This window comes from Drosophila guanche, unplaced genomic scaffold (assembly GCF_900245975.1).
Source record: "Drosophila guanche unplaced genomic scaffold, DGUA_6, whole genome shotgun sequence".
Classification (NCBI taxonomy): domain Eukaryota; kingdom Metazoa; phylum Arthropoda; class Insecta; order Diptera; family Drosophilidae; genus Drosophila; species Drosophila guanche.
Genome location: NW_022995743.1, coordinates 6,381,171 through 6,396,467, shown reverse-complemented (window position 1 = coordinate 6,396,467; position 15,297 = coordinate 6,381,171). Strand labels below are relative to the sequence as shown.

Here is a 15,297-nt window from a genome sequence, read left to right as displayed (position 1 = left end):
ACCACAAACATACAATGAAATTAGGGTGCACAAATGCCCATACTATACTAAACGGTTGGACACCAAACAATTGTCCAATAACGTATCACTCCATTTTATGCTTTTTTTTGCTGACCTTTTTAGTTTAATCCTTATTTTCAATTCAATAAAAAGAAGCCATGAAAAGTAGCCAATCCTGTGGAAAATTGATTTATGAATTCAATAATATTATAGTTTTATAGAATTATAGAATCCTAACAGGCTAGTAATATTAAATAGAACATAAAAATCGGGGAAAATTATTTAAAATATTCAGTATATTTTTAACATGAGAAGGAACATTTTGGTATATTTTTCAGAGAAGTGATGTATATTTGATTTATAGTTCCTCGGTCACACTGGGGGCAGCGGTGGTTCGGAATTTTTGTTAAATTTTACTAAATTAAATGTGCGCACACATATATACATTGACGCAAAAGAACACGTATATCTACCACCCACAAAGCGCGTCTCGGTGCGTTCAAGGGCTACGTAGTTGCCTTTCCTAGTGTGACACACGGGAAAAAATAGGCGCTGAAAATAAAATCACTTGGCACACACATCGAAATTTCAAGTCACACCATCTACACGTATACAAATGCGCGAAAAGTGAAAAGCGCGTGCGGAAAGTTTCACGAAATCTCCTGAAGTGTTATTATCCCACCCTTACGCTCACCCCGCCGCACTCAATATAAAGTAAAAATGCCGCTACTTGCCTACAAGGAAAGTCACATTCTCAGCGCCCAGCAGCTGCGAAAGCTCAGCGAACACAAATACTCATGCTTCAGCGCCAGCTTATTGGATCCTTTGCTGCAGCCCTGGTGGAACTGGCTAGTGTCCCAAACGCCACTTTGGCTGGCGCCTAATCTGATTACGATTGTCGGTCTCATCCTAAACATTGTGACGACATTGATATTAATTTGGTAAGTCGTTAAGAGATTCAATCAGTTTTTGCCGGTGTACGTGCATGAAATGCATATATGTACATTCATATGTATGTAGAATGTGTTTTGAGTTGTTGGGGGGGCCTGAGTGCACGTTTTGCAACACTCACACACACGCACACACACTGTCGTGTTGACCCTCAAAAAATTGCAAGTTTTTCATGTTCATGTTCTTTTCTTGCATTTGCCTTGGATCTTGAATGTGGTTTTGTGAGTGTATGTGTGTGTTTGTTGCTGCCGACTTTTCATTTCAATTTCGTACAGAGACCAAATGATTTTTTCTTGGCAGACTTCTCAGTAATTTTCCATTGGTACCGCACTTTTGCAATTATTCTAATCCTTTTGGGCCTAGACTTGTTCACCAGCTGGTGCCATCCAACTTATTTGGTATCTTGACAGCACTGTCGTCCGTTTATTCTGATATGTTAACGGGATTTTTTAGTTTCAAGCTTAAGAAATCCAATTTCGATAAAATTATTAGTTATTGTACTACTGCATTCATACTACTTCATAGTAACACCCCTTATAATCATTATTTAGACATTGCTACAGTTGTTTTCTGCATTTCTCGTTTCATAATAACCCAAGCGATACCATATCATATCATGTCATAACTACAAGTACCGTAACCATTTAGTAGGCGAGCGAGAGAGCGGGAGTGGGAGAGCCGAAGCCCCCACACACGTACAAAAACTATGCCACAGATAAGATAGCAAAGGCGTCTCGCCATTTTGCCCCATTACACATATGTGAATGTACAAATTGCGCGAAATATATGTAGCAAAATATATAAGTAAAGTAATCTCGACAATAATTTCTCGACTTGTCGCCGCTCGGCGCATTTCTTGGGGGCTGAGACCGTTACGGAAAAAAGCGACATTAAACGATAAGCAAATAAACAAAGGCACACTAATCGCCGGATCACACAAGCGGCAGAGGAATCAAATGGAACGAAGGCACTGTAAGCACCTGAAGCATTGGCTAACGAGCAGAGGAATACGAAATAAATTGCCAGCGGGAACCAGGGGGAGACCAAAGTTCTTTTAAGTTAACCCCGGGGGCAGAGCATTTCCATTTTCCCAATTGTTTCCCATATTCAATTGGAATTCTTTTTGCGTCTCTGATTGAATTAGAATGAACATTTGCATTTTTAATTGATTTTTATAGGTGTGCTGGTAGTACTTATTGGCTAATATTGGCCACCACCGATGTCGGATGTGGGTACGATATGTAGACATTTTCTGGCTGAATTGTCGCTGCCAAAATATGAGCATTTTGTAATTAAAAGATCTATTTTTAGATCTATGTACTTTCACTATTGCCATGGGGAACAATTATATTTTCTTAGGAACTTGACCTCCAAGCTAATACTTTCTCTGTATCGTATCTCTCTCTTTATTTCTACACCTTGTTGGCTGTACAAAATAGCACTTGATTGCTAATTAAAGGAATAACAGATTAAGTGGCAAAAGTAAGTTCTAAGTGGGCTTCTTAGAGGACTTCAAGTGAACTGTAGGCCACTTTGACCATACTTAAATAGATAAGAGAATGTCCGTATACTAAATTATTCATTATAATTGTCTCCTGAAAAGGACACCTGTCCTGGGTCACTTTGTTGTTGGGGAAAAGTGTCAATCAAAGTGCCCACAATGTCCACCCACCCTTACCCAGCCCATAAATTACATATGAATCACTGTTTTGGCTGTGCCTCACGTGTTTGCCTGTCTGTTATTTTTAACCCGAAAATATACATACATACTTACATAGCATACATATGTATGTGTCTATGTATATGCGGGGGTTCATTCACAAAAGCTCTCGAATAGTCATTGAAAATATACCGGTTTTATTTGCACTTATATGTTATTATTCTAGTTTCGTTTGCACCATTTTTATTTGTTTGAATAAACCAAAAGCAAGCCATGATGATGCTTCGCAATAAGCTTGGGGGTCAGTGGGACTTTATGTCTATCATATAATTTCCCACCGTTGCGTGGCGGGTAGGGGCGGGTATGAGTAAGCTGAAATCGAGGGCTGTGCTGTGATTTTGTCTACCGAATATGTTGAGCCGGAACCACGAAATCAGCTGATTCGATGGACAATACGACTGCATGAGGAGCAGGGGAAGATTGCTTATCGTTCAGCAACAGCAGCAGAAAAGTGATTTTATTCCATTTTCAACGTTTAATTATAAAGTTTAGCTAGAGAACAGAACTTTGATCATCAGGCGACTTTATGCTGACTGACGTCAGTGTTTAAATTACCGATCAGGGGATAGTTCGGGTCGATCGGTTAGTCAGTAGCCCGAGTAATTGACTTGGAAACGCCTAAACAAATCTAATTGTTATTCCCATTACCACTGGCCCAGTAACGCCCAAAGCTAGGGATCATTCGGCCATAACTAATATTATATTTTCTCCTCTCCTGTTACAGCTACAGTCCAAATGGCGTTGAAGCCCCGCCTCGTTGGACCTGTGCGCTATGCGCCCTTGGACTGTTCGTCTACCAGAGCCTGGACTCGATTGATGGAAAACAGGCGCGTCGCACGAATACATCATCGCCGCTGGGGGAGCTGTTTGATCATGGCTGTGACTCCATATCGACTGTGTTCGTAGCCCTCTCGGCCTGCATCTCCTGCCAACTGGGGCACTATCCCAATTGGCTCTTCTTTCAGGTGAGTAGCTGCCAGATTCAGATCCAGACCAAGATAAATACCCAAAACATTATCTTTCAGTGCTTCTGTGCGATTGCATTGTTCTACTGCGCCCACTGGCAGACTTATGTGTCTGGAACGATGCGCTTCGGACGCATCGACGTGACGGAGGCACAGTTCTCGATTATAGGCATACATCTGGTGTCGGCGGTCCTGGGTCCTGAGTTTTGGCTCACCAAGGTAGGCGTGGGAACGCACAGGCACAATGGACAGGCCTAAAGCCCATATAATGATACTCGAATTTCGTTTCTAAGCATTCTCCATTCCGGAAGTTCTTTGCGTTTCTTTTTAGTTGTTTTTCCTTTTTTTATTTTAACTTTTTTTATGTAGATCGCTAAGAGTATGACTTAAGTATTCTTATGTTTAGCATAGCATTTAAAGTTCAAGTTCCAGTTGCTGTCGCTGCAGCTAGGAAACCGTTTGCTGCGCTCGGCTCAGCTGCCTTAAGTTCTGTTCTGGTCGAGTTTTGTACGCTATGGCTCCGATTTAGTGGGACCAGTTTTTGAGTTGTTTTTGCTAGAGCTTTGATTTGATTTAAGTTAAGCATCCATTAATTTATTACGTTTAATTTACCATATACCTGGCATGAAAATGCGACGTGCAGAATCAGGGGATTGAAGCCAGGACCAAACCCAACTAGGTCCACATCGATTTGATGCGTGTATCTCAATACTATTATTCGCCCAGTTAGTTAAGCAACCAAAAAATATTCAGTATTTGTAATCGTCTAACCACTTTTACTTCTATGTACATAATGCGTGTTCTCTCTAAACCCCAATCTGCCAACAAATCCACACACAAACACACACGTAAAACACATGTATAACACTAACTATACGTTCATACGTATATGCATATGCAGATCGGCATTGGCGACATTCAGCTTTGGTATGGTCCGGCCATAACGACCATTGTGTGCGGTCTGCTCTCCCTAACTTATGTATTTTCCGTGATTAAAGCCGGTGGTGTTGGCAAAAATGGCTCCACAGTTGCTGTAAGTCTTGATACACACACACACACACACACACACTACTACTACTACTACATGAACATATGTGCATACTAGTGTTGGGAACTGAATAGGTCCATATTGACCGTAAACATATATTATGTTACTACTCGTTTATTAGTTCACTTTTGCTCCTTTGTTCATACAAGTACAAATTCTAAAACATTTTCATATGAAGAAACATTGAATTTATGGGGAAAAAATTGAACTAATGACCTAAAACTTAGTCTAAAAGTATTACTTGAACGATGTTACCCAACACTAATTCACACACACACACACTTTTGTATACACGACAAAAACTATTTTGGCTTCTCTGAATTGATATGAATGTGAACACACCATTCTCGGGGGTTCTCCCCCTCTTTATATATGGTAATGCTGAGACAGGCCCAGTCCAGTCTGAAAGAAGGTGCGTGGCGTGAGGTCCTTTCTAAATCCCCCCCAACCAACCCCCGCTCTCTATTTCTCACAAATTTGCTTGCCTACTTAATTTTGTGCCGTTGTAATTTTCTTGTTCTTGTGTACTTTGGTTTTTCCGACGATGCAGCTGAAATTCCTGCCTTGCGCTTCAAGTGAATGATACCAAAATTTTAATATACTATATTCATATATGTATTCAAATATCTGTACTTGAGCATGCTTTGAATACGAAAAAAATCCACCCACTATAACTCTTGGAAGCTGCTAAATGCAATTTTTAAGTTAACTCTATCAGTGTTTCCTTTGTTTACTCAAAATTAATGTACATGTATTTGCCCTGTCCATTTGTCCAGTTCTCTGGTATAAATATTATTCTTTATAGTCCTCCTATACTATAATCGTACGTCTAAATTCTGTCTTGGTTTTGGATATTCTCCACTCCTACCATTAACACACAACAAGAGTCTAAATCTGCAAATCTTTACTATATTTTCTATATGTATGTATTCTCTCTAAGTGTAGTTTGTAAGCCAGGTGGAGCGTGTTCTCAGTGCAGTCCCAGTGCCAAACAACTCACTGGCTGGCGACTGTGAACACTCTGCGATTACGTTTTGTTTTGTTTTTGTTTTCTAACCATAACAAATGCAAATATATTCTTCCAAATTTATACTCACCCTATGAATGCAGTTGACGAATTCTCTAAATTTTATTGTTTTCTTGCAATCTTTCATCTTTACTAGATACCAATCGTGGGCGTTTCATGGAATTACACAATATTAGTATTTATCACATTCGGTTATACCTTGAATATAATCAATTTCTTAAAAATGTTTACTCAAGGCGGCAGTGGCAAAAACGGCTCCTCAGTTGCTGTAAGCATTGCACCCTATCCACCCTATGCCTCTTCATCATACGAGAGGCGAGCAATTAAACAATCCCATCAAAAGACTACTATATTAACAGCCATAACAAAGAAACAAAAAAGCATCTATCTAATTCTAATTCCTACGTTGATCTGTGTTTGGTTTAGCTGCTACTAACTATTCCATTCTGCATTTACCTTTGATTTGGGTTTGGATTGGCTTGTCGTTTAGGGGCCGGTCGGATCGGTGGGGGCTGGCACTCGACTTCCCCCATCAACAGTTAAATGGCTAACATTATTATTTTAATTACGTCATATCGATTAACATGTCATGGTTTTATCATTGGATGGAATTTCTAGCATGCTCCTGGCTTCGGTACAAATAGTTTTTTAAATGGATAATTTTAATTAATTTTTTTCATAAGATTATAATTATAGTTTGCAAAACCGCGCAGCGATAAAATGAAAATTTGAATAATTATTGTTAATTTTGCCGCAACGAACTTTGATGCTTAAGAGACACGCAAATTTAACAGCTTTCGAACTGTTATATTTTGTTTTATTTAAAACTTATTATTTGTGTAATTTCCCCTTTTTTATATTTAATTCGTATACCCAAAAGACTTCTGGAAAATGGTATTATTTGTTCGTAATCTGAAATCACAATCTAATGCGAACCCCTTTTCTCTTCCTCTCGCAATTAATCAAATGAATCAATCGCAAATCAAACAAAAATATATCCCATACGTTCTGAAATTGGCAGCTACCGAACTTTGACTGTGAAACGCGAATTATGCCATTGTATCTGGCCTGTGGGATAGATTTGATCTTGACCCTGCGCTACGCAAAATGCATTTTGACCCAGGGCTGTGGCAAGAATGGATCGACGGTTGCTGTAAGAATTTTATGTTTATGCTTCTTATAGTAAAATGACACCGAGACACATAGCCCCATGCTTGTACAGTGCGTTCCACAACTATGAAAAAGGAATGATAGCTGAAGTTCTTGACTTGTAGTTATTGAACGCACTGCATGCAGGTCGGCATCCGTAGAACCACACTGGAGAAATCTGAGTATAATTAATTAGCCTAATTATCGGTCTTGTTTTTTTGGCAACAATTTTGTACAATATGTGTATTGGCATATCTTATCTGAATACTGAATACTTGTTGCCAACTATTTAGACTATTGTTTTGTGTAGTTTTTAAGCCGCTTCCTGGTGTCCGTTTGGCCTGGCATGTAATGTTATTGTTTTTACTGTTTCCGTTTGGTATCAATTGGTTTCTACTATACTTACGCACGCTTTTGAAACACACCCACAATTCCCACCCACCCACCAACCCACACAACCGCCAACTAGCGCTAGACCATGTAAATAAAAACAAGTATTAAAGAACAAAAAACAATAAGAGTAATTTCCACTCCCCACAATCTGTTGTCTTATACTGTGGTGGGGAGGGGAAAATGCTAAACTCCAAATAAGCCAAAAGAATTTTTGTTCTCTTTCCTTCCCTGCACTGAAAATTGTTGTGATCTTTGCAAAATGTGCCGTTTTACACACACACACAGACGCAAAAAAAACCAACTATGTATCGACTTGTAATAGGTGTGAGCACAACTGTACTCCCGTGATCAAGAAACTCGTGTGTGGCAAACGCCGCAACTTGCAAGTTTGCAACAAATCGATGAAACATCTAAAAATAATTGAATTCAATTTTTACCGCGCTTTAGGGCACCAGTGTGCTTTCCCCCAGCATACCCCTTACGCTGGTGGTGCTGCCAGCTCTGATTATTGCCCAGAAGTCGCCGGAGAACTTATTCACCGAGCACGCATCGGTGTACATAATGGCCTTTGGAATGGTGGCTGCTAAAATAACCAACAAACTGGTGGTAAGTACACAGCTAGACACTTGATGCGAATTCACTTAATTTGATGAATGGATTTATTCTCCAACAGATCGCACACATGACCAAGGCGGAGATGGAGTATCTGGACTGGTCGTTGCTCGGTCCGGCGCTGCTGTTCCTCAATCAATACTTCAACTGCATTGTGCCGGAGATCTGGCTGCTCTGGTTCACGCTCATCTGGGGAACACAGGATCTGCTGCGCTACTGTTCGCAGGTGTGCCTGGAGATCTGCCAGCATCTGCGGATTAATCTCTTCAGGATACCCTATAACCCTAAGGGAGGGGCACCGCATCCTGCCACCGCTTCGGTCAGCAGTCAAAGCAACATTGGCAGCAGCGTCGACAAAAATGGCGGCACTTCGCATCGAAAGTCCAAAAGCAAACCTCATTAATCGCCCCAAATACTGGTCGAAGAATGGCTAGCAACCGAACCCGAAGCCGAACCCGAAACGGACAAGGTTTCCTATTAAATTAATTAGTTTCCTTTTATAACTTAACGTCGTTAGAGTTGGCTGATAGCGGATCGGAAAGAAAGGAAGAGGCAAGGAGAGAGAGAGTAATACAAACCGTTAACGCAACCCAACAAAATTTACCGTCAGTGTTTAAAGAGAAAGAAACCAAACAGTAAGGAACGATGTAGCAAAAAGGCAAAGCAAAATATTTCTCTTAAGTTTTAAGAAATCGTTTACAACCCATTGTTGTAGCAAATGAGAGTAGAAGGAGGATATCAATTATATATGGCTATGGCTAAATACATATATATTTTGTATAATTGTGTAAGTTGTAATACATCTATATACATAGATTCTTGATGGCAGTATTTTTACTGTTGTGCAAAAGACGAATGCCAAAAAGAAAAGTAGTAAGAACAAAGTAGGAGATCTAGAACCAACCTAAAACCCAATCCAACACACATATTTGGCAAGGCAAAAGCTCAATTTACGTTTAAGTTCCCAATAAATTGATTGGCAAAGGCAGAGAGTGAGAGACAGGGGTATTGGGGTAGGGGTTACTTTCAGCCTGAAACAGTTCCGATTTGAGCGGCTGAGGCTGCCACTCCCAATTAGTTTATCTAATGTGCCGCAACATTCTAAATGGTGACTCATTTCAAAAAGCGCATTTTTTGTTTTTTTTTTGAGGTTACAATACTTACCTGGCGTAGAGGTTATGTTCCCCACGTGCTTGCAGTGTAAAAAAAAAGCGCATTAATTATCCTGGTTTGTAAGCCGTATTCTTAGATCGAACAACTAAGCATGATCAACTTTAAATGCATCCTAGCTAAAACTTATTGTATCTTTGCGTGGCGTTGGAGTGGGCGCCACGTGCCGCCAGATGGCCACATCTTTATAGTGAAACTAAAATGGATTATGTTGAATGTTGTACAACAAGACGCAATGCAAACAAAACCCACAAATAAAACGAACTGCAGAATACAAATTAGAACTCAAACAAAAAACTTTCATTTATTTAACAGAAACCTAATAAAAAATCATTCATTATTCACTTCTTATATATATAAACGACTTAAACTATCCTTAAACAACAACATAAGTTTAGCAAATGAATAGATTTAGCGGGAGGGATTGCAGAGCCAGGCCATAAGCGCCATATCGCGGACCTCCAGTGTCACTCGTTGGCGATGCAGCGTGAGCAGATAGGCGTCTTGTAAGCGTTGGGTTATATACATTTCCGACGACGTTTGCAATGCCTCCAAGGCGCCGCTGGTTATCCTAAACGAACATGGGCCAGTGAACTGGGACATCAATTCACGAACTAAGCGAGAAAACGGCAGGCGGGGCAACAGCAATGTGGGCTGCGCCTGCAGAATTCGCACTTCTTGATTCATTTTGGCGGCACGCACCACGGCGTTCGTAATTATTCGACGCGGCGGTCCAGTGGCTCCAGCCTGCTGTGGCTGTGGTTTTGCCAAGCGGAGATTGCGATTTGAAGTGTTGTGTGTCGGCCGTACTGGTCCTTGTCCTTTTCCTGGTGTGCGACGGTTTGCTGGCTCTGGGTCGCGATTCTCCTCCTCAGAAGAATCTGATTCCTGATTCTGTCGAGTCCGACGAGCAGATGTGTTTTTGCGCTGCGTCGAGGTGCGCCGATTGCTCTCATCTTGCAAATTTAGACGACTCGTGGTAAACTCCAAGCCGTAGTCGGTGCCATCTTCCTCGACTGGCGATTCAAATGTGGAGCTGTCATCATCCGTGTCCAAGTCCACCAATGTTGCCTTTGAACTTTGGCCGGCACGCCGAGCGCCCCTTTTTTTTGCGGATCGTCGCATAGTTGAGTCAAAGTTAGACGGCACAAATTTATATATAAATGCTTTCTTTGTTTAATTTGCAGACGCTTCGCTTGGGTTGAAATGCTTCCCGCTTTTTTCTTTAAGTGTGGCCGTATTTGAGATGTGTTAGAATACATTGTTCCCCCGCATTTTCCAACACCAATCGATCAGCTGGTTTTCGCCAAGCGAGGCTACTTGTGAATTGTTTGTTTTGTTTATTTCAACATTTGTTACAATTTTTAGAATGTCGGAACATCAAGGCAGGGGCCAGGACTACAGCCTGGAGGGGGACTCCGAGCTGCGTTTCGAAATAGAGCAGAAAGATGCCAAAGTTGTGGTTACAGTAGGTAAGAGCAAGCAAAGCAAGGGCAAGGCGTTAACTTATCTTCCATTGTAGCTGGTAAATGGATTTGCGGAGCTCTTTGGCACCGAATTGGTGAAGAAAAAGAAATATGAGTTCGGGATGGGCGCCAAGGTGGCGATATTCACATACCAAGGGTGTGTTCTCCATGTCACTGGAAAAATGGACGTTTGCTATATTTCCAAGGAGACGCCGATGGTGCAGTATCTCAATTGTCATGCAGCATTGGAACAGTTTCGCATGGAGGCTGAAGAGAAGGATCGTCGTGGTCCGGTGGCCATGGTTGTGGGCCCCACGGATGTCGGCAAGAGCACGCTCTGCCGGATTCTCCTAAACTATGCAGTCAGAGTCGGACGTCGTCCCCTCTACGCGGACCTCGATGTAGGCCAAGGCGCAATAGCCATATCCGGCAACGTGGCCACCATACTAATCGAAAGGCCGGCCAGTGTCGAGGAAGGATTTCCTAAGACCGCCCCGCTGGTCTACCACTTCGGTCACAAGTCGCCCAGCGGCAACAGTGTCCTCTACAATGCCGTTGTCTCCAAGATGGCCGAAGTCACGCTGCAATCGCTCAACGGAAACAAGCGCAGTGAGTAGATGCAGTACGTGTAGATCTGCAAGCATTCATAAGCCACCTTTCAGCAAAGAGCTCCGGCATCATAGTCAACACCTGCGGCTGGGTCAAGGGCCATGGCTATGCACACTTGCTCCATGCGGCCAGGGCCTATGGGGCTTGCGCCATTTTCGTATTGGACCAGGAGCGGCTTTACAACGAACTGCTGCGGGATGTGCCCTCCAGCGTTCATGTGGTGCTCCTGCCGAAGAGCGGCGGCGTTGTGGAGCGCAGCAAGGAGTTGCGTCACGAGTGCCGGGATCAGCGCATCAAGGAATACTTCTATGGCAACGCACGAGCGCCCTTCTATCCGTTCTCCTTTGAGGTGAAATTCCAGGACCTGCGATTGTACAAGATAGGAGCTCCTCCGCTGCCAGACTCGTGCATGCCCATCGGCATGAAGGCCGAAGACAACAAGACAAAAGTGGTTGCTGTTACGCCCACCCCGGCATTGATCCATCACGTGTTGGCTTTGACTTTTGCAGAGTCCGTGGAAGACGATGTCATTGGCACTAACATTGCCGGTTTCTGTTGCGTGTAAGCCTTTAGGGGAAACCTCAAAAAGGAAATGTATAATAGAAAATCTTCCGTGTCTCATTTCCAGCACCGAAGTGGATATGGAAAGGCAAGCCGTGATGCTACTCTCGCCGCAGCCCCGACCACTGCCACCGAACGCTCTGCTGCTATGGTCAGAGCTGCAGTTCATGGACAACCATACCTAGCTTAATGTTATATAGATTCATTTAAGAGTATATTAAACAATAAATTAAAATAAGAATTGGTCGCCATTAGGCCTTCTCTCGATTTCTACATGCTCTTTTGCATGTACATACAACACCCTTTGAATGTAATTTAACAATGTCATGTTTAAATAACATTAACATAATATTAAATATTATAAATATTACTCTCGCTTGCTCATTCGTTTTGCAAGTTTTTTTGCCATAGAAAAATTCGTATAAAGGAATAAGATGGGTGGTTCATATAGAGACTCAAATTATTATTAAATTGATTTTGTAAGAAGTCTGGATGATTGTAGTCCGGATCATGGGATATCCGCGAGACAACGTTGGTGTTGATTGCACGATCGGAAATTCCAAATATATACTCAACAACGCTACTGAGCTGCTTTAATGTCATGAATTTTGCCCGCGGACCATTCGCCAGTGCAAACTTGTGATATATCATGACGACACACATCAGTTCGGTGTTTTTAAAGGCGGTTTCCTTTTCCAAGCGGGCTATATCGGGTGCTTATAAGTAATTAAAGCGTGAATTTTCCATATAGTTCCGTAGAGGTCCTTCATTGTGCCAAAAGTTTGTTATCAACTAAAGATGTATGATTCTAAGAACTAACTAAATAATAAACAACAATAAGAACTGACTACTGAAAGAAAGATTCGAAGTACACCTATAAACTGACATTGTAATTTAAAAAACCTTGAAAAATGTTCCATATTTTTAGTTTTACCCTAGAAACTGCCACAACATTTGAGTGCTGGGATAAAGCAAGGTTTCAAAGTTATTAAAAAACATTTGGGCAATTGATTACACACTATGTATTTGTATTTTCTTTAACTAGTTTAATTTTACTTCGCTCACGCCTTAATTATGCCTTTTTATTAAGCAGAAGCAAAGTGACAGGACATTACAGCGCTATACATAACGGATGTACAGTAACTTATGATTATAAGAATTATAAAAGATTCTCCTCGTTAATGTATGAACAGACATACTGGGATTTACAATTACGACACGTACCTACATATGTCTATGTAAAGATTTGTAAAAAAAAACTTACAAATCAAAAGAGTGTAAAAAGTAAAAATAATACAATGCAGTGGCAATAGAGAATACTGACTTTTGGGGGTCGATTGCGTTTTTGAGTTTTGCAAAAGGGAACTTATTCAGAGTGGGCTTGAGTATTTTTGTTTGTTTCGTACGACACAACCGCTTTTTAATTGTGATAATTAATTTTGTTTTTGTTGTCCGGGAGGCTTAAACGGTAGAAATATATGTATATGTATGTAATACTATATTGAAAATGCATTGTCTGTATGCTCGTATTGGTTTGTGGTGCCAAATGCACAAAAAAACAGTCCATTTTGTCGTGGCAGGCGGCGCCCGAGTGGCATCTTGAGTGTAGTTCTTTTTTTGTTTGAGTATTCGTATTCATTCGTCTTCGAAATCATTCATCTGACCCCGTAATTCGGTCGGCTACATTTCGCTAAACGTATTTCAAGCTAAATTTTAAAGTATTGGATGATGTTTTCCTCTAAATACACTTACAGGCTAACTTGCTGGCAATTCGTATTGCGAGAGTGTGTGTTGAGCCCCCGACCGCGCCCACTAATTGCAGGCTGCACTGAGAGCCTGCGTTCCCTCAGCACTGGTCGATGGCTTGACTGTCTCACCGTCCATGTGGACATTGTTGTAGTCCAATTTGGCGTTGCATTTCGCTGAGGGCAGGGGAATCTGTTCCTGTATGCTTCCGTTTAATCCGCTGCATTTGAGGCTGTAGATAGCAAGACGCGCCTCGTGCTCCCGCCGCTGCTGCCGTAGCCTTATATCGTGCTCTTCCCGCATGTGCCGAAGCTTCAAGTCCTGCTCTTGCCGGTAGTACGCCATTTTTATTTCCTGCTCCATTTGCTCGAGGCGCAGCTTCTGTTCGTGCTCGCGGCGTGCATAGTCTATCTCGGCCAGACGGGCCTGCTTCAGCAGCTTGAAGAGGTCATGCTTATACTTTTGCTCCATATCCGTGCTGCTGATGAGGTCATGCGGTGCGGCTGGCGGGCTGTTCGTTTCGGGAACCGTTGTTGCCGCCGACGAGAACTGCTGCGGCGTTGTGCTAGGAGCAACAGTGGTGGACGCTTCATTTTCATCGGATATCACCGACTGTGCCTGCGAGAGCTGTCCCGGGGAAGACGATTCGTTATTAGCATTGCTCGTGTTCATGGCAGCTTGGACAATCCTCCAACTTACATTGCGTTGTCGCCGCTTTCGCACTGGGGCTGCCTTTTCGTTTTCCTCTCCCATATCCCCGGAATCGTTTTTATTGACCGCCGACTTGGGTTTGGCACGCTTGCGACGTTGGGTGGGCGGCTGGGAAGGAGCGCTCTCATGCTGCGAGTCCCCATCCCCGCCAGCGGTGGATGGGGGTGGCGATGGTATGGCCATGGTGGATGTCTGCAACGTGTCCTCACTGGCGTTCGTTGAGTTGGGCAAGGCGGCCAGCGGCATATCTTCATCTTCGTCAATATCGAGCAGCTCCTTCTTGAGAGTGCTCACGGTGCCGCCATTGGTGTTGGCCCCGCGGGTTTGGCTCCGCGCTGTAACCGGATCCTTTTGCATCTCCTCCATGAACTCAATCATACGCATGCCCTCCAGGGGATCCGACTTTGGATGCTTTTGCTGATGCTCGCGCTTGGCCGAGTTCTTCATGCTGCGCCATTGCACCTGAATTTGTTCAAGCAGTCGATGCCGAAAGTTTAACGCATTAAATCTGTGAGTAAATGGGAGTAATGTCATATGTGCCTTAGTATGTGTAGAAATACACACATGTATGTTGCGCAATCTAGGTACACTTACTGTTTGGTGATCTGGGACCAGGCCAGACGCTTGGCTTTGATACTCTTCGCATCCACACTGCGGTTTTCAACGAACGCCACTTTTGATTTGATAACATCCAGCAGCAGTCCCCTCTCCGCCTCTTCCCAGTTGAGGGAGCGTTTTTTGCGCGTGCCTTTCTTCTTGCCACCCGCGCTTTCCTTTTCAACACACTCCTCCACAGCATCCTCAGCGTTCTCCACCCCCTCGTCAGAGGCGATTGCGACTTTTGCCTTCAGCTCCACCTTTTCATCTTCATCGTCTTCTTCCTGCGGCGACGACGAACCCTTCGTCAGCAGATCTTCCATTTTCATTGTATATTATTCCTTCTAATATTTATATTTACTTATTTCTGATTCGAATTTCAGGCTTGCAAAAAATCGTATTTGATTTCTGTATATACTGGAGTTGCGTGGTTCTTGCCCGAGCCAGTTCGATTAAGTGAATCAAATAGTGGTTCAATTGTCATCGATGCCGATTAAAATGTTGCTACAAATAATGTTGAATGTGCCAAATTGTAAATTGAAATATCTTTTGGTACACCTATTGGTTTTTTT

At 42.5% G+C, this 15,297-nt stretch overlaps 4 protein-coding genes across 9 annotated transcripts; 2 read left to right on the top strand and 2 right to left on the bottom strand.

The window, feature by feature from the left end:
* Positions 1-381: 381 nt before the first annotated feature.
* Positions 382-8,485, top strand: LOC117578743 (cholinephosphotransferase 1). Of its 4 annotated transcripts, none has more exons than XM_034264420.1 (6): positions 382-941; positions 3,396-3,636; positions 3,697-3,855; positions 6,733-6,864; positions 7,701-7,859; positions 7,927-8,485. In XM_034264420.1, the coding sequence occupies exons 1-6, from the start codon at positions 721-723 to the stop codon at positions 8,266-8,268; spliced, it is 1,254 nt and encodes a 417-aa protein (XP_034120311.1). In that variant the 5' UTR covers positions 382-720; the 3' UTR covers positions 8,269-8,485. The 4 variants fall into 4 exon arrangements, with proteins under 4 accessions (XP_034120311.1, XP_034120312.1, XP_034120313.1 ...); XM_034264421.1 differs by lacking the exon at positions 6,733-6,864 and adding an exon at positions 5,848-5,979; XM_034264419.1 differs by lacking the exon at positions 6,733-6,864 and adding an exon at positions 4,538-4,669 and having other exon boundaries at positions 384-941.
* An 828-nt stretch (positions 8,486-9,313) lies between these two features.
* Positions 9,314-10,271, bottom strand: LOC117578744 (histone H3-like centromeric protein cid). Its single transcript, XM_034264423.1, has one exon. The coding sequence runs from the start codon at positions 10,158-10,160 to the stop codon at positions 9,447-9,449; it is 714 nt and encodes a 237-aa protein (XP_034120314.1). The 5' UTR covers positions 10,161-10,271; the 3' UTR covers positions 9,314-9,446.
* A 66-nt stretch (positions 10,272-10,337) lies between these two features.
* LOC117591755 (protein CLP1 homolog) lies at positions 10,338-11,909 on the top strand. The gene is made up of 4 exons (XM_034285066.1): positions 10,338-10,503; positions 10,558-11,110; positions 11,164-11,671; positions 11,739-11,909. The coding sequence occupies exons 1-4, from the start codon at positions 10,405-10,407 to the stop codon at positions 11,854-11,856; spliced, it is 1,278 nt and encodes a 425-aa protein (XP_034140957.1). The 5' UTR covers positions 10,338-10,404; the 3' UTR covers positions 11,857-11,909.
* Positions 11,910-12,678: 769 nt separating this feature from the next.
* On the bottom strand, positions 12,679-15,180 carry LOC117588423 (ABC transporter F family member 4). Of its 3 annotated transcripts, none has more exons than XR_004574135.1 (3): positions 14,723-15,180; positions 13,424-14,636; positions 12,679-13,377 (listed from the first exon to the last, which is right to left on the bottom strand). XR_004574135.1 is itself a non-coding variant. In XM_034279711.1 (3 exons), exons 1-3 carry the CDS (start codon positions 15,052-15,054, stop codon positions 13,484-13,486), a joined length of 1,413 nt encoding a protein of 470 aa, XP_034135602.1. In that variant the 5' UTR covers positions 15,055-15,176; the 3' UTR covers positions 12,697-13,483. The 3 variants fall into 3 exon arrangements, 1 of the variants encoding a protein (XP_034135602.1); XR_004574134.1 differs by having other exon boundaries at positions 12,679-13,361; XM_034279711.1 differs by having other exon boundaries at positions 12,697-14,044; positions 14,117-14,636; positions 14,723-15,176.
* Between the last annotated feature and the right edge of the window lie 117 nt (positions 15,181-15,297).